At 42.7% G+C, this 18,909-nt stretch overlaps 1 protein-coding gene across 3 annotated transcripts in view; it reads left to right on the top strand.

Annotated features, from left to right (window-relative positions):
- The window catches only part of NPTN (neuroplastin), a 66,838-nt gene that overhangs the window by 43,624 nt on the left and 4,305 nt on the right, over positions 1-18,909 (top strand). For 2 of the 3 annotated variants that reach the window (XM_082386929.1, XM_082386928.1), the window contains exons 4-5: positions 9,346-9,479; positions 11,616-11,889. In XM_082386929.1, coding sequence (XP_082243055.1) covers positions 9,346-9,479; positions 11,616-11,889 — 408 coding nt within the window. Of the gene's footprint in view, positions 1-9,345; positions 9,480-11,615; positions 11,890-12,192; position 18,909 lie in introns of those variants that run through there. The other variant, XM_082386930.1, reaches the window with a different exon arrangement.

Below are 18,909 nucleotides of genomic sequence, written 5' to 3'. Positions count from 1 at the left end.
TCATTTTAAAGAAGTAGACCTTAAGAGAATTCTGTTTTATATAATCCTAAAACATATTCTGTGACTAGCTTGGGCAGATACGTTAGTCTGTCAAGAAAATTCATATGGAATTCTAGTCTTTCTTCCTTCTCTCCCCTGACACCTGGATAGAGAACAGCTGAAAACTTAATGTCTTTTAGGTTAGAGATAGTTTGGTCTGGTAAAGACTGAACACTTGGCTTTTCTTGTGTAAGTTTAGGAGGGTTTGCCATAGGCCCAGGATGACATTCTAAGCTAGCCCCCGATTATGGTTGGGGTAGAAAACTGCCTTGAATTTACAGCGGTATATGTATTGTTCCCACAGCATTTTCATATAAACTCTTGTTTCCTTAGTTCCTCTAGGGTGGGGTAAGAGACAAGTTATCTTTTTATAGCTATAATGATTTAGAAACTCTGCTGAGTAATAGAGAGGCAAGAGGTGGTTGCACCTAAGAACAGAGAAATTCAGGGGGTTCAGGGAACATAAGTGACCTCTGCCAGAAGGAGTCTCTGAGAATCTTCATTTGTGGTTTTAACTAAATCAACATTTCAGGGCAATATAATTCAGACCATACATACATATTTCTTTAGCACTTATTCTACACTCAGCCTTTTCTTCCCCATCTGGCTTTCCCTGCAGTTGAAAACTTCCCTGGGGTGTTGTTTGGGCTCAGCACTGTGGGGAGTGAAGGACTTAGACTAGCCAGAGACTGGGCATTATATGTCACATGACCAAATCTTGAGTTACTTGTTATGTACAAAAGAAGAGAAGGCTGAAGGAATCAGAGGGAGGGACACATATCTGGGAACAGACCTGAGGTGGCAGTGCTTTTCCACCTTAGCCTGTAGATCCCTGTCAAGAAAGGAATTTTAAGGATGGTCGTATATACATGTAGTAGGCAAGGCCTTGCACCTGAAGTAAGGTTGGTTTGTTTTTTCTTTCTCTTTTTTTAAAGGACAAGAATGAGGCACAGTATAAACAGGAAGATACTATTACTGTTGAGGATTACATTTCTTAGGTACTTGGCAGGTGACCTGAGCAGATGCTGGGAGAGGAAGATGGAGCAGGGCTGGCCAGGGGGAGAGGAAACAGCAATGACTACACCTTGTGGGACCTCGGTCCTATCACCAGCCTCTCTAGGGATCTGCTTAGATAACTCTGGGGAGGCTTCTCTTTCCTTTTTGAGCTTTTTGACTCCTCAGAGGTTGTGTCTTCTGGAGACTCCACACCTTACCATACAGCATTTGTGAAAGAATAGGTGTTGAATTTTCTATCCCTGTAATTATTCAACTTTTCTAGCCCTTAGTCCCTCCCTCTTCCTCTTCCTTTTCTAAAATTAAAAAATATGCTCACAAAAACAAGTTAAAGTTTTCTATGTAATTGACAAAGTTGAAAAGAGGAAATACCTCTCATGACTCCCAAACCCTATCCTCACCCTTCAACCATTTTGATTAATCCAGTAAACAAGGAGTTTGAGTTTTATTGCTGTTTTTAGAAAAGGATTTTGGTGGTCAACAAGTCCTCTGCGACAGACATGCCATTGCCGCTTGTGAAAGGTACAGCCCCAGGAAGGTTTGGGTCTGGTGTTTTATTAGGGCCATCATTGTGTCTCCCTGCTCATTGGGCATTTCAAATGAGTTTCAGTCTTTTGGTGGCTATGAGAGCCAAGATTGATCTTGTTTTTCTTCTCCCTACTTATTAGCTTTCTTGCTATTTGAATATTATGACTAAATGTTAGGATTTCTAGAAGTGACTTTGCCCTGCATCCCTGTTTCCTACTCTGTTGCGTGGCCTTACAACTGATATATCAAAGTTCACACTGGCCGAGGCGGACTGTATGGTGATGGTGACAGATACCATTATTAGGAGTAATAACACACCTCTCACGTTTGTACAGCACTTTCAGCACGCAGAGCGTTTTTGTGCTCATTTATTCGTTTGACGGGCAGCTAGTTTGACAGGTGAAGATGCTTAGAGGTTGTGACATAGTTGAAGTTCGAGCTGATGTCAAAGCTGGTTCTGTCTCAGAATTGCCCTGACTTGAAAAGTCTCTGAAAGCATACCAATAATATCTTGAAGCTGCTTGAACATTTTGAACATGAACCATAGCCCAAATAACCATACCTGTTCCTTCTTTTCCTCTCTTCAGGGTGCTACCCTGACCTACCTTAATAAGAATAAGAACAGCTAACGTTACTGTGTGCTTACTGTATGCCAGGCACATTACTTGTCCCATTCCTCTCCTGTAGTCTTCGCAACTCTGAGGTAAATGCCATTATTATCTCCACTTTCCAGGTGAGAAAATTGAGGCTCCAAGGGAATTGAATGATTTGCTCAGTGTGACATAGTCAACCAGTGGGGCCAGAGTTCTCACCCAAGCACCCTAGTACCAGAGCCCATGTTCCTAAGCACTAAGCCACACCGCTGTGTTCAGCATATAACAATGTAAAGGTCTTGGACTGACAGAAGAAATGGGTTCCAGTCCTGGCCCTGCCATTAAAAACTTGCCGTGGGGGCTTCCCTGGTGGTGCAGTGGCTGAGAATCTGCCTGCTAATGCAGGGGACACGGGTTCGAGCCCTGGTCTGGGAAGATCCCACGTGCCGCGGAGCAACTAGGCCCGTGAGCCACAATTACTGAGCCTGCGCGTCTGGAGCCTGGGCTCCGCAACAAGAGAGGCCGCGATAATGAGAGGCCCGCGCACCGCGATGAAGAGTGGCCCCCACTTGCCACAGCTAGAGAAAGCCCTCACATAGAAACGAAGACCCAACACAGCCATAAATAAATAAATAAATAAATAAATAAATAAATAAATAAATAAATAAATAAATAAATAAATAAATAAATAAATAAATAAATAAATAAATAAATAAATAAATAAATAAATAAATAAATAAATAAATAAATAAATAAATAAATAAATAAATCCAAAGTTAAAAAAAAAGATATAAAAAAGTCAATGCGTTCAGCTTGGGGTATAGTGAGGTCATAAATTACTTGGGGCTAGAAAAAAACAAAAAACAAAAAAAACTTGCCGTGGCCCTGACTAGTCACTTTCCTTCGTTGGGCCTCAGATTCCCCAAGTGTATGATGAAGTAAGATGAGATAGATGATCTTGAAGGTTTTGTAAGGCTCTAAAGGTCTGTGGTTCCCTTATGTGGACACAGATGAGAGGTTGGGTTAGTGAAGGAAACGATTTCTAAGTTTCTTTTCCTAGTAGTAGTGACTGTCAGGTTCTTAACTTTGAGACTGTCACCTCAGTGCCCCCTACACCTCCACGCGTATATCTCCTTGTCTTATGAGACACTCACTTCTAGTCCCCTGATCTCAAACACTGATGCCAGGAAAAGTGTTAGAGCAGTGGTTCTCAAACTTGATTTAAGGTATATGAAATGTGGCCTAGGCATCAGGCTTATTAAAAGCACTCCAGATGATTATAGTGTACAGCCAAGGTTAGAATCATTCTTAGTGGAGATTTCAGTGCCTCCTACTCAGTGGTTTCACCTGCAGGAAAGGGAGAAGCCTCGTCTGCAGAAGGCAGCACAAGTCCCAGACTGCTTTAGTCTTTACAACCACTGATGAATCTATTCTGTATAATTATTGAGCCAAAAAGCCAACATCTTTCTTTTTAAAAAAAGTACTTATTTATTTGGTTGCGGCACGCGGGCTCCTTAGTTGTGGCAAGAGAACTCTTTGGTACGGCATGCATGTGGAATCTAGTTCCCCGACCAGGGATGGCACCCAGGCCCCCTGCATTGGGAGCACAGAGTCTTAATCACTGCACCACCAGGGAAGTCCCCCAACATCTTTCTTGCTTCCATCTCAGCCAGTCTCATATTGTTTCTTGGGCTTGGCCCTTGGCTAACAGTAAATCTTAACTCTCCCTCTGCCTTCAGCCAAGCCTCTATTTTTGCCTATAGAAAATATGAGGTGTCTCTGGGATTTGATAGGTTGCATGAAGGAAGCAAAGAGACCATCTCTACATTATCAGTGTGTTGTATGATGAGACGTTGTGCAATATCTTTAAGGATGGAGTCTCTTTGAAAATGAGTTGCAAGATTATGAATTTGCTTTGAAAAGTGAGCACTAAATAAGCAGTCTAGGTAAGAGGCCCCATACCTTGATCCTGTCTCAGCTCTGTTGTGTTAACTTTATTTAACATCATCTTCAGCTGAACATGCCTCAGTTGCCTAAGCTGGCACTTTCTACAGCCACCAGCCTGGCAGAGAAGCTGGATGCTTTGCTTTAAATGCCTGCGGGTTAGGCAGCAGAGGGTACTGAGGAACATGCCTTTGTCCTCAGCCAAAGGCCTAGATGATGACATTGGGTCAGGTGTTGGTGGGTAACTAAGACTCTTTTGGAACCCTGGTGTTGCCATTTATTAGGATACTGGAAGGGTCCATCTATTAACTCATGGGATTAGAGTATGTAGCTAACAAGGCCAGATCATGAGTTAATTCCCAAGTGGGTGTGTGATCTCTTCTAAGGATCTCTTTGTTACTTCTTTGCTACCCAGTCTGTGCCTCCCTGAGAAGTTGAAGGGAATTAAGCAGTATTTGCTCTGTCTGACTCCTCAGACCTGCCTGCAGACCAACGGGACCTAGTTAAGTAGGTCCTTATTAAGTGGCAAGCCCATATAAGGCGAGGCACCATAATCAATATAAATAGGCCACTAATCAGTATAATTTGTCAGTATCTGACCTGAGTAAACTTTATTAGAGCCACAAACAAAAGTCCTGCTTGTATTAGCAAATAGGGAGAAAACACATAATAATCAGCATCTTTTTGATTTCTTAGAACTCATAATGCCTGTCTTAGCCTAACCTTTCCTTTCCCTAACTAATAATGCAATTTAAATGTTTATTTTTGACCCTGGGCTCCAATCGTGTGCTAGATTGATATAGAGATGTAAATTAATCCTCATAAGACCTCTATGAAGTGTGGGTATTTTATTCCCATTTTACAAGAGTAAATATTGAAACCCAAAGGATTTTAAATGACCCACCTTAGGTTACTCAGTGAGTAATAGAGTCTCAGTAGAGCCAAATTTCTCTGGCTTAAGTCTAAAACTCTTTACATTATAGTATATGAAGTAGCTAAACTCTGACAGATAAATCAATCCCACCTTAGGTCTAGAGCATTCTAGTACATCTACAAGCAAAGATAACATTTGGGCAGTTTGCTGTGCAGTTACCATTAATGCATGTTGTATATTTTTATTGTTTATGGACTCTGTTCTAGTTTGGTTATTTCCCATTCTATATGGTAAAGTACAAAAAACATGGCCTCTGGAGTCAGATAGCCCTGAATTTGGATTCTGGCTATACCATTTACTAGCAGTATAATTTTAGATGTTAAATAACTTTACCAAACTTGAGTTTTCTAATCTATAAAAATGGGGTAATGTCTGCCTCATTGGGTGGTTACATTTGTTACCTGATGCTGCATAATAAATTACCTTAAAACAACCAATACTTATTACCTCATAGTGTCTGTGGGTCAGGAATTTGGGAGCAGATCAGTGGGGTGGTTCTGGCTCAGGGTCTCTCCAGTTGTTGGCTGGGGCTGGAGGGTCTGTTTCCTAGATGGCTGCCTCAGGGGCTGTGGAGGAAGACCTTAATTCCTCACTACGTGGGCCTCTTCATAGGCTGTTTGAGTGTCTTCCTAGCATGGCAGCTAACCTCTCCCAGAGCGTGTGTTCCGAGAGAGAGAGCGAGAGAGCGAGCAAGAGGGAAGGAGGGCAAGGAAAGCCACTTTGTATTTTGTAAACTAGTTGCACACCTTTATTTTTACATATAGATATATTTTTTCTATATATTGATTCATGTTCTGTATAGGAAAAAATATATAAAATACATATTTTATAAATATATAAAACATATGCTATATTTTATTCTTTAGAATCAATTCACTAAGTCCAGCCCACACTCAAGAGGAGGGAAATTAGGCTCTACCTCTTACAGGGAAGAATGTCAAAGAATTTGTGGACTATTTAAGAGGTGGACTCTGAGCCCTAAGGGGCCCCCCTCTCTGACCATTGCTGACATGTGCTCTGAGAGCCTAGTTACCTTTCTTGCTGTGGGTCTGCTGTCTTGCTCAGCTGGTGGGGCAGGAACAGGCTTTCTGATTGAGCAGCAACCATAAAGGACAGAGAGAAGTGAAAAAACTTCATTGACCCAGAGGCTAAAGTGATAGTTGTTATAATCATTCCTTATAAGGTTAGAGTGATGTGACTTGGGTTATTAATCTTCTGTCTTCATGGTACACTAGTGATACTTCCACCAGTTCAAGGGTGAATAATCAGGGCCTTATTCTTTTGAGGACATTATTCCCAAGCTTCACTCAGTATTCTTTGCTGAGTTGAGGAGAAAGCAGCAGTAGATCTAATAACCATTGGAAACTCTTAACAGGCTTCACTATGTAAACATGGCCAATAAAGTGGGGAGTGGGGATGCACACTTAGTTCCTGTATAGTCTCCGCACACAGTAGCCTTTAAGGCGCCTTCCCATCTGTAAATAGAAGCCTCTGTAGAATCTGGAAGTAGATGAATGAAAGGAGGACTTGGTGTTCTCCTGAGCACCAAGGCAGGAGTGAAGGCCATCCCCACCTGTCTCCCCAGGTCTTGGCCTTCAAGAATAGTAGCTTTTTAGAGACTGTGGAGCCATAAACCAACTCAGCTTTTAGCCTTCTAGGTGGTTCTTATGTGTAATCTTAGGGATGAGTCTCCAAGGCAAAAGCTGATGTTAGTGAATTCACAATACATTGGAATTAGTCAAATAACTGGGCCAGAGTAAATAGAGTGAGTATTCTCTGTGGGGCAAAGGAGAATGAAAGTAGAAAAATACATCACATGTAAGCTGATTTCTGAAAGTTACATCTCTACCATTTCCCTGAGCTCCAGACTTGATATTCAGCTGCCTACTTGACAGCGTCACTTGGATGTTAAATAAGTCTTAACATGTCCTAAACTTTGAACTCCTGGTTTTTTACTACCATCATTGCTCCATCCCTAAACAAAACAAAATAAAAACAAGCAAACCAAAAAAAACGCTAATTCTTCGCCGTCTTCCTCATCTCAGTAACTGTCAACTCCATTCTTGCAGTTACTCAGGCCAGAAACCTTGGGATCATCATTGACTTCTTTTTCTCTCCCTTTCCACATTCAGTCCATTAACAAATATATTAACTTAACCTATAAAATATATCCAGAATCTCCTCACTTCTACTGCTACTGCCTTCATCCATACCACCCTCTCCCCCTTGCCTGGATTGCTTCCACTATCATCTCTACAATTTTTGTCCGCATAGTAGCCAGAGGGAGCCTGTTAAAGCACATAGATAGTTTCATACCTGCACTTAGTATTCACCAGTGGCTTCCCAGCTGACTTAGAGTAAATGCCAAAGTAATTTCATTGTCCTACAAAGTCCTATCCAATCTGGGCTCCGTTCTCTGATTTGGTCTCCTACCATCGTCCCCCTGTGTTTCAGCCAGATTCCTCCATGCTGTCCTCGTACATAACAAGCATGCTTCTGCCTCAAAACTTTTGCCTTTCCCTCTACCTGGAGTGTTCTTCCCGCAGATATATGTGGCCTACGCCCTTATTTTCTTCATGACTGTGCTAAAATTCACCTCATCAGAATGGCCTTCACGTACCACTCTGATGTATTTGGCATGTAACGAGTGCTCAACAGATGTTTGTCCAATGAATGAAACACAACTAGAGGCAAAATGTGGTAGCTCTTCTGCTTGTTGTGTCTCCCTACTCCCCCATGATGGTGTTTAAGTATGGCTATGGAGCGTGTTCCTTCCTTGGAGTGCTTAAGATGGTCCTTAATATTTACTGCCTGAAGGAAGCTCTGAAGAAGGTGACCAGGTTGAACAGTGACTGACTGGCTGTGGGAGAAATTTGGTGTGATGGGCATTTGAGCCAGCCTGACTCGTTCCCTTCTGTAGTGAGGAACTGTGCCTGGAAAAACAGATATTTCCTTTATATTGTCCTATCTAGAAAACACCTCACGCTGAGTAGTACTGAGCAGGCCTTAGTTTGGCAGGTTGTGGAGATGACTTGGAGGCTTGCTCATTCTTTTCCTATCCAGGTGCCTCAGGAGGTGGTTTGGGAAGCACAGTCTGGGAGTAGCAGGATGTTGGATTATTTTTAAGCCAAGAAAAGCCAAGCCAGTCAGAAGGGAAACATGGGGTCAGCCCATGATATAATACAATTGTACAGGCTTTTACAGTCTCAAAATGAACATTTTGACATCTTATCTATCTATGCAAGACACTGGATATAGGCAGCGGCTAGAAATAACTCCATTTGATAATGGGGTATAGAGTTCAAGCACAGAATAATTAAATAACCAGCAAAACTGGAATTTGGACCAGGCCTATTGATTCTCTTTCCCATCTTCGCCAACAAAGTGACGTCTGGCCTACTTTGAGTTTTATTGCTTTCAGATTAGTATAACTGGTGCGGTAAGGTGGAAAATACAGTTAAGATCAAAGAAGGCCAAATTCAAAGAATTAGCCCCTATCTCAGGCTTATTGGATCCTTGAAACTTATCTAATATTTAAACCACAGGTGCTGTTTATTTCTTCCTAAGTGATCCCTAAAAGCAGAGAAAATCAACAGCTTCTAGCATGTCTAGAAATTCCCCTAAGATTGGGTGCATTGAGATAACTGCAAATCAGGTGTGTATAAATCAGATTCTTAAGCCATTAATAAAATCTCTAGGGACACTGGTTGAATTTCCTGTTCATTTCTTTCTTCCCTTGTGAAGACCAGTTTGCTGCATTCCCTCTTTTCTGGGAGAGCCTTGGCCATTGATATTCATCACGTAGCTTCTCCAAGCATTAATTGTTTTTATTTACCTTGCAGTAGGACTTGATTTTAGGTGTTTGATCTCAGGGATCTCTCATTTCCTGAAGGGAATATATGGCATTTGATATAATACATAATTATTGCTAACACAGGTGTATTAAGAAAAAACCATGACTGGCAGAGAAGGTAATAGCTTCTGTTTGCATTTTCTTTAAAGGATGGCTTAATTTATGCAGTTGCACCTGTGCTCCCTTCCAGTAGGTTGGAGAACCACCTGTATTATTAGTAGAACTTCACATATAGTAATCCTCGTGTCTGCTTTGGTGGGTGGGAGGTTAGGGCAAGGGATTGGTTCCATTGCTCTGTTCTGACCTGAAATGCATGTTATCAAAGCTGAATATGAGGGTGGGTCTAAGGAGAAGCAGGGCTCTGAGCCAATAGTTGGGGCCTTTGTATCCTGTTCAGCATAGGCTCCCATGGTAACTGTATTCAACACTCTTTCTCACAGCTGCTCCTGACATCACTGGCCATAAACGGAGTGAGAACAAGAATGAAGGGCAGGATGCCGTGATGTACTGCAAGTCAGTTGGCTACCCCCACCCAGAGTGGATCTGGCGCAAGAAGGAGAACGGTATGCCCGTGGTGAGTAGGAGGCAGCCCTGGTTCTCTACACGTGGGTCTCTGTGGTTGCTGGAGTTTCTCCTGGGGAGGTCTAGACATCTGGACTAGTTTCTGCAACCTGCCATACTGGCTGCCGTGACTTGGGTCACCCTTTCTAGAGTCTTGGTGGTTACATCATGAATCTGGAGGTCATTGGCAGTCTCTGACCAGCATGGAATCCCTATACATGATTTGTTAAAGCTGTCTGTCTGGTAAAGGATTCGGCTGTTTACCTTCAAGATAAGACACCAAGAAGAGCTAACCCCAATCTTAAAATTTTACTATTATTCTGGTACATTTATCCTAAAGAAAATATTGCTCATAAAGTGGTCTTAACGTACTTTTCTTGTTTTTTGGGAAGGCAAGGCAGTGAGAACAATTAATAGTATATTCCTGGAACACATGAAATACTGATTAGGAATTGAGACAATCTAAGGAGGCCCATGGGCAGCCTTAGACATTGGAAATCTGACAGTATCTGCTCCAGAAAAGGTCAAAGAAAACATCTTTTCCAATCTGTGGGATGATTCTTGATGGTATTGGGAGAGTCAAAACTTTAGACTCTCACTTTCTCTCTGATTAATGCTTGACCAGTATTCTATTCTGTCAGAGGGGGTGACATACATCCCTCCCCAGGCTTTGTATGCCTAGCACTCTACTTTTCAGGCATCCTCTTTGACTGCCAGTCTTCAGAATCAGAAGGGACCCTAGAGATCATTTAATCCAGCTTCTTTGGGAAGGTTATACATATTAACCAAGGTAAATTAGTGGCAAAACCACTGAAGTTTCTTGCATATGATGGTATTTTTAAAATACCCTTTGAAGGCTTGTGGACCAAAGGTCACACTCACTAATCACCTCAGATCATAAGTGAAAAACATGGAATTAGTGAGTGAGTAGAGCAGGAGTTAGAGAAGTTGGCAGCTTTTCAAGTCCTAGGGTTGAAGCTTCACAGAATAACTAATTTTGAAGGCTGTGAGTTTCCCTTTCCAGCCATACCCACACTCAAACGTAGACATGATTTATGCTATAGCTAGACATCATTCTGGGGATTATCTTTGCCTTTCCTCTCTACTGTTTCTGATTATCCTTTGGTTGCTGCATATGAACTGACACATGAGTCAGATGTTTCCCCTGCTAGTATCCCATGAGATTAGTGCTGCAAACCTGTCCCAGCTCCACCCAAACCCCTGGTCATACTCTCACCTCTGCCTTCCCACACATGCCTGGAGCACTCCTGTCTTGCTTGATCAGCTCTCCTCCCCCACAGCCTAGTTCAAATGTTAGCTCTTCTCCAACTTTCCCTGACTCTTTCCAGCAGTGTCCACTCCCTCAGTGCAATGTGGCTCTATACATACCCTCTGTTGGGGCTTCTTACACGTTCCTTTAACCATCCCTTTGGAGGTCTGGTTCCCTCTTGAGGCCAATCTCCATGTTCATTTTTGTGTCATCCTTTTCCATTTCTATCTCACCTTCCCCTTAGGTAGGATATAAAACATGTAACATGCTAATGTAAATATCTTTTGATTGATTGAATAAACTTTCCTTTAAACCTGTAATTCTGAAAGGAAGTGGAAGTTACGAATTTCCCCCACTCTGACTAGGAGCAAGTTCTTAGCATCATTTCTAAAGGAAGTTTAGGGAGACTTTGCAGAATTCACCAAGCGTGAAGTAGATATGCTGACTCTGAAGTCATCAGATAGGCCTGATGTTACCAGATACATGCCTGACCATGGAGCTCACACCCCTTCTCCATCCTCTGCCTGGTTACGGTTTCTTACCTGGTGTTTGGAGCGGCATCTTCTAAATTGAGTTGGTCTTTTCTGGGTCTACAGGGTAGGACCTCCCTGCACTTCATACAAGTTGGAGAAGTCCAGAGGACCAACAGCAGGGGAGTCTTTTACCCTGGCTCTGCTAGAAGATTGTTGACTGGTTGTTGTTGAGATTGAAGGGCAGTCAGTGATCAAGTACTCAAAGTCCTTTGGACAAAGATGGTACTAGACACTGCTCCCTGATCCCGTCCAGTGTCTTGCTAAGGATGTTAGTGTTGCCTTGTATTGGGCACTAATTCACCTACTCTGATCTTTGTGTGTTATCACTTTATCTGCTCCTGAGCAGGAGATTGTCAATACTTCTGGCCGCTTCATCATCATCAACAGGGAAAATTACACTGAGCTGAGCATCACAAACCTGCAGATCACAGAAGATCCTGGCGAGTATGAATGTAATGCTACCAACTCCATTGGCTCTGCCTCCGTTGTCACCATCCTCAGGGTACGGAGCCACCTGGCCCCACTCTGGCCCTTCTTGGGAATTCTGGCGGAAATCATCATCCTTGTGGTGATCATTGTTGTGTATGAAAAGAGGAAGAGGCCAGATGAAGTTCCTGACGGTAAGAACATCCCTACAAAATAGCTGTAATGTTGGGGCTGGTTTCCAAGCCTTGGGGTGGTTGCCAAGCACGCAAAGAGGACTATAAGAATGTTGGGATTCAGTCCCAAAAGGAGAGAAGGAAAATTTCTTATACTGGTTCCTCACCCCGTACCCCTAAGATTAGCCACCTTGAGCTATAATTATTAGCTCTGTTCCTCCATGTGGGTGTTCTCCAACCCCGGTCCCATCTGCCCTTCAGGCCCCCTGTGGGGAACGGGCAGTTGTCAGTCTCTTTGTTCAGCTCTGTCCTCCTTCAATACAGATCATCAGGCAGATTGAGCTTGAGGAGAATCCAAGTCAAGCCTAGAAGCCACCCCAAGATCGCAGGCCACCTGGCCTTTCAGGCAGATTTAAGGTATCTGATTGGTTGTCACATGGTTGCCTGGTATAGCCCCTGTAGGTGACTGCCCCAGTCCAGTCAGACTGTTACTGGGAAAAGCCATTGGAGCAAGCCACGTTTTGGTTCCCTTGGTTGGTCCCTTCAGAAGGTTTTCAAGGTTTGTGGTGAAGCAGGCCCCTGCCATTTGGCTTTTTTGTCTGTCTCACAGACAAGAATGGTGGAGAGCATCTGATGCATTACCACCCCCAGTTTAAGACAGATAGCTAAGCAGTAACACCTGGAGTCCCTGCCTGAGGTGGCACCCTCAAGCTGGCCCAGGGTCCGAGAAGGGAGTGGATAATAGCAGCGGAACCACAGCCAATGTTAGGCATTGGAAAGAATAAGAATCTTAGATGGTTAGACATGCTTAGAGTCAGAAAAGGTCCTGGAAGGTATGCTTTTTGTTATGGATGTTCCATTTCTAACCCTGTCATTATAATGGGGGGGGGACTACTGATGGAGACTTGCACCAGTAGTACTTCAGATTCCTCACTAGCTCCCCAGCCCCATCCTCTTGCCCTATAACAGCATCAGCGAAAACAAATTAATTGGCCAGCCAACCATTACCACCACTTGCCTGTCACTGATTGGACTGGAAGGGTGTGCACCTAAACTCAGTGCCTTGGGTGGTGGGGAGGATGCCAACTCCAGTCTGACTGTTCTGGGCCTGTGCTTGTGCACTGTGGTGCTGTACCCTGCCCCAGAGAGCTGTCTGTGTCCCTGTGGCTGGCCGGGACCCAGTGCCAGCCATGTGTGTCAGCGGAGAATGCTAAGGGAGGTCTGGTGCTCCCTCAGGAAGAGCGCAGCCCTGAAGGCATGCCAGTGGCTCCAGAGTCTCTGGAAGGACATGTTTGAGAGCAGCAGCCACCTCCCCTTCTTCTCCTTTCTTCTCAGCAGCTCCTAAGTCTCTGCCTGCACTAGGTAGAGCGAGTATTGGAGTGAGGCTGGTGGAAAGGTTATTTGGTGACACTAACGATGTATGTGGGGAGACCTGGTGGACTTCCATCCAAATGTACATTCACCAGTAAACTAGATGGAGGAATGGGATGGACGTCAGCTGGAAGCAGATGGGCCTTTGTAAATACGTGGGCTCGTGCCCTGCAACATAAGAGTGTCCTGGGATTTTTACTTTCTTTCTCCTGGGTCCACAGAACTGCTATTCTATGAAGCAAAAGTGCTTTCTTAGGATTTTCATATATGCATAATGCTTTTTTCTCTAAATTTCTCTTTCTTGTTGCAAATTAGGACTTCCAAGGCAGAGTACCTCTGTCTAGATCTGAGATTAAAGGGGGAGAGTTGCCTGTCAGTGTGTTTTCAGCATTGGCTTATTAGGAGCAGTTATGCCTCACTCCTGAAAAGGGCTGAATGCTTTTGCTTTGCTAAATATCGCCTTTCTCAGCTTTCCCTTTGGAAAGATTGAGATGTAAAAAGTCAGTAGGAAAAGGTAAAAATGGGCTTCAAAACCTGACTTTTTACTTTAAGACAAGGCTGGCTGCCCCTTTCTTGGCAGAGTGACACATTGGCTTAGCCTGTCCCTGTCAGAGGTTGCTGTTGTCTTTGCAGGAAGCCGCTTCACTTACCCAGGTTGCTATCCCAGCATATGTGGAAGAGACCGTCAGGTTAGATTTGAGGAATGGTTAGTATTGGTTCTGACAAGTGCAGGCACCTGCCCAGGGAAAGGAGCTATCTTTTTTTTTAAGAGCTCCATGGCTGTTGAACACAAATGGGGACGAGTTTGTTATACGAGACACCTGTGGCCAGCAAATCTGAACAGCTTCCTGGAGGGAAAATATCTCTTTTTAAGATAAGTTATTATAGGCAGTGAATGAATCCTATGTGAAAGAGATGACTGCAGGGTAAGTGCAAAGTAAAACCTTCCTGCTCTAGGGTCTTAGAAGAATACTGTAATGCAAGCAGCTTTTACTTTGTTGTTGTTATTGAATTGGGGCGAAAAATCTGGGATGCTGGAATCATTGCAGTGTTTGCCTTCTCTCTCTTCCCCTCCTGACAGCCAGCACGGTCCAGGCTCCATTCTCTATCACATGCCCTTGCTCGAGCATTTCCATCACATAGTTTTCTTCTTTGTCTTTCTGCCTCTTTTTCTCAGACTCCTCCCTACTCCTGCCCTACCCTTTTTTCTTCTCTCCTGGAAGTAATTTTTTTGAAAATTTGATTGTTCCTCTGTGAGTTTTCCTTATGCTGTGTCTTTTTCTTCTTTAGCCAGTTTCCCCTCAACTCCTATGCAATTCACAAGAGCAAACTCACTTCATATGCTTTCCTCCCATATGCCCTTCTTCAAATTTACCTATAGATACATGCATACACTCCTTTTTGGAATGAATGAGGAGGTACCTTATACCTGATACAGATTTGGAGTTTTAGAGTTGATGAATTTTTACCTGTCAGACAACCGTTCGTAGTTCTGTGTTGACTTATTTATACCATTGTGAAAATTGATTTTTGAAAAAAATAAGCCTGACACGCTTTTTCTCTGCCAAATGAATACACTATTATCAAGATACAGCAGTGATTTATTTCTGAGTCACTGGACCTTTTTTATATGAAAAAAGTTCATATAAAACTCATAGTATTCATATTTGGGCAGTCTGTGAGTTTTTGGTAACTCGGCGCTGTACTAGAAAAGCACTAAGGGAACAATACAAAAGTATAAAAACATACAAATTTAAACTTATATAGTTTAGCCTGAGTATGTTTCACTAGAAGAGCAAATATTGCTTTAGATTTCTCACATAGAAAATACTTAGAGTTAAGGTTTAGCTGCTTCCAGGGGGAAAAAAAAAAAGACCCATGACTTTTTGTCTACTGGAGTATACTCAGGACATTTTGTAAGTGAAACTTACATCTAAATCCCTTTCGGTCACTGTTACGGTGTCTTTCAGGATCGGTGCCCCAGTGGGTTGTCTTGTAGGTAGATTATCTGCATATCACCTTTAACCTTCAATGTTTTTAGTAACAGATGAATTGTGGAGCCAAGCAAGGGCTTTGTTTTTTCAGTTTACTCACCTCCTGACTACATTCTCTGAAAATGTTAAATGATAATTCTCTAAAAAGACTAGATACAACTAGCATCCCGCTAGCCTTCCATCCACCTTACAGCTGGACATATGTTTGGAGCTCACCTTGTGTGTTGGTTCCCTGCTGACTGAACCCAGAGAGTGATTAGTGTGCTTTTAAGTCTTTTCCCAATACCCTGGTGAGATCGGGAGTGAACCTGCTTAGTTGCTTGGGCCTTCAGTTCTACTGCACATTTTACTGACCTTGAATGAAAACAGTAGGAGCTGATTTAAGAGAAGTGCTGGCATCAAAAAGAGTTTTCCATTATCACGTTAGGGAGATAATTTTATAAGCAAGTATAGGCACTCTTCCTTTAAGTTACTGGTATAAAAGATATTTGAGGTTTTGTGGGAACCATTTTTAGTGGCTGTGATGTATCCAAACTCTTTTTAACACTTTAGAATTAAGAGCTAGTCTAATGTTCCAAAATCAGTTAAATGGTCAAAACATTGGTAGCATATGAAGCTTTACAAGAGGCCAGGAATGTTGGAAAAGGAATGGGACTTTTAAAAATGATATGCGAAACACACGTGTTGTCTCTTAACCAGGGGTCATCTGGGTCAGTAACAAGCTACCTTATGAAGAAAATACAATAGGACTGAATAAGGAAGGAAATTGAAAATAATTGTTACTCTCTTTTGGGTTTAATGCTACTCTGCTGAGATCAGGCAAAATTTAAGTGGGTTTAGAAACCATAAAACCTCATCCTCAGTGAGATGAAGGCAGTGAATGAAAAAGGAGCTTTGACCAGACAGTCAACTTACTTTGACATTAAAGCCATCTTTGTGGAGCTGGTATTGTATCAGGTAATCTGTTATTTACTAGGCATTGCAGAGCACCCTTCCAGATTCTGAGGCGATGTAGGGGAATGAGGGCTCTAAGTGCATTCACTTGGGAAGACAACATTCAGCTGAATGAATCAGTGTGTGCAACAGGTCCACCAGGAACTTCACTCATAAGATGGATTCCAGAAGCATCTTGTTTCCACTCTCCCCCAGCCCTCTTCCTCTCATCTAGTCAGTGGCTGTGAGTAATACCCAGCTGGAGAGAACAGTCATTGTTTAAGCGGCTGTCTTTTGCCCTGAGGGTTTGGGGGTATGTTGATATTTGCCGGTTACTATGACTTCTTTTTTTTCCCCCCTCAATTGCATCAAACCCTTAAAACATGGTGGTAAGTGAGCGATATGCATGCTTTTGGAGTTTGTTTAATCTCCGCTTCAGTCTATACGATGCACAGTTCATAATGTTAACACTTTTCTTCAAGTTTACTTCATTCACTTTCACAACTAATTTGGATTTCAGTTTGCTGTTTAATCCTCATTTACTTTGATTTTTGTACCTTTTATCTGTAGTTCTGTTCTTTCCCTCTCTCCTGATTTCCTTGTTAGAGGTCAAGTTGTTTTGTTGTTTGACCTGTAAAGGGAGAGTGGTGCTGCAGATAGTGATTCAGTCCAGGAAAGTGGGAGACTTGAGGCTCTTTTCTTTGTTCCTTATAAATGTGGAAGTGGATTTGGGGAGAGAGATGAAGGGGCTCGTGAGACGTAGGCACAAGTGTGAACAGCAACTGCTCCCACTTGCAGGCATGGCAGCTACACCAGAGCCACTGTTGCTAAAACCCCTCATGCAGCCCTTTGCACGTTATCGGCTTGTTGGGCTGGAAAATGACGTTATTAGTCAGACACCAGGGCGTACATGTATCCCCATTACTGAAGAAAGAAAAGCTCATGGTGTGAAGTGCTTGGGTTAGTGCTGAAGTGTCACGCTTTGAAAAGATTAGCTTGGCTATCGCGATTCCCTCTCCCCTTTTTTTTCTCTTAAAATTGGGAGTAGATTGGTGATATTCTTGAATCAGCTATCTTGCTTTAGAATTTTGTGTTTTCGGGTGCACAGCCAGAGCACTAAAAGTATTCTAAGTTTGCTCCTGTGTCCTTTCCTGTAAGTCCCAGAAGTGCTTAGTTTCTAGCATGTAGCTGAGCTGGCTTGGCCAGGATGCTGAGAGCGTTAGGGTGTTGTGGTGAGGGAGGATCTAGGCTGGGCTCGTGTGTCTCAGTACCTGATACGTCTTTGTATATCTCCACTGTATACACAGCACACAGATGTCTTGGGTGTCTAAGTCTTAGTTTGTTCTCTGTACTGTTCGATAGTGTACTATTGTTAGTAGTAGAATCCTGTGGACACTGGTGTGTTGCTAGCCTATTGTTTTGGCTAAGTCACTGGTTTGTGGTTAGTTTTGTTTCTGTTCTGTTTTGTTTTGTTTCTTTTTTTTGAAATCTTTTTTTGCTCCAGTCACTGTGTGTGCTGGCGGTGGCTTTGCCTCTCCGTTGCCTCAAAGGAACAGGTGGAGCAATGTCTCCCTCTGACAGACATTACTCCTGACGTGTGCTCCTGCAGATGCCTACACTGAGACTGTAATCTCCATAACTGCTTCATGTGCACCAAGCCCCCTTGTGGAATCCTGCTGAGAGTTTTTCTAGAAGCCTTCAGTTCTGAATCATTTAGTCTACCTGACGTTTGTAAAATAAAAAGAAACTAAGAGCACTTACTTGTTTCCCCCACCTTTGTGGGCCTTAAAAAAAAAAATCTGTGTGTATACACACACACACACACACACACACACATATACACACACACATATATCCCTGATTAAAGGGGACCAAGTTTCCCTTAGTTGAAACAGGAAAGAAAAACTTACAAATCAGAATCAGAAAATACCAATTTAAGAAGGCACCTAACTAAACTCAGATAATGTAAGCTTTTCGATTAAAAAGAAAAAAAAAGATAACTCATGGCTCATCTGGGTTTGGGTTCTGGTTTTGGCCAGGGTACAAGAGTGAGCCAGTTTTTCTATCTGAAGTCTTTTCTAGAGGGATGTCAGCACCATTCAGCTTTCCCTGGTCTGTCACAGAACATCCTCTGGTCTACCTACACTTGTTGCTGGTATAGCCTACCCTGGCTGACCCAGTATTAGGTTGAACCATTGTGGCTTCCTCTGTCTCATTCTCCAGACTAAAGACTCTCCTAAAGATTACAAAACAGCAAGAACAGTGTCCTTTGGGGAAGTGAGGATGTGTGGTTAAACATATGGAACATACACATCCATCTACATTGCAGGATTGAGCCCAAACTATACATGCATTCACCACAAGAAAACAAACAGCAGGATTTTACAACTGAAATGTTGGTTTGTCTTCTCATCTATTTAAGAGTGAACCACTGGAACTTGGGGACAAGATGAGTATAATGATATTGCAGCCTATCTGTCCGCTACAGTTGCAGTTTTTCATGACAAGCATTCAAAGTGTTAACTAAAACCATTGAAACAACATACCTGCCATTAAAAACCTGAATCTAGAAATAATAACTCCATGAGTGTTTTGCACCTCCAGATGGAATGGCCTTGAATAAATGCTATGAATAGCCATGTTTGCCACTTGCCGTTTGCTGTTCTGTTAATCCTTATGCAGTCTCACAATTTTCTCCCTTCTTCTTCTGTCTCTCAATGGATTATTAAAAACTGAACACCTG

Source organism: Balaenoptera borealis (genome assembly GCF_965194805.1).
Source record: "Balaenoptera borealis genome assembly, chromosome: 3".
Taxonomy (NCBI): domain Eukaryota; kingdom Metazoa; phylum Chordata; class Mammalia; order Artiodactyla; family Balaenopteridae; genus Balaenoptera; species Balaenoptera borealis.
This window is presented reverse-complemented; position numbering and strand designations above follow the sequence as displayed.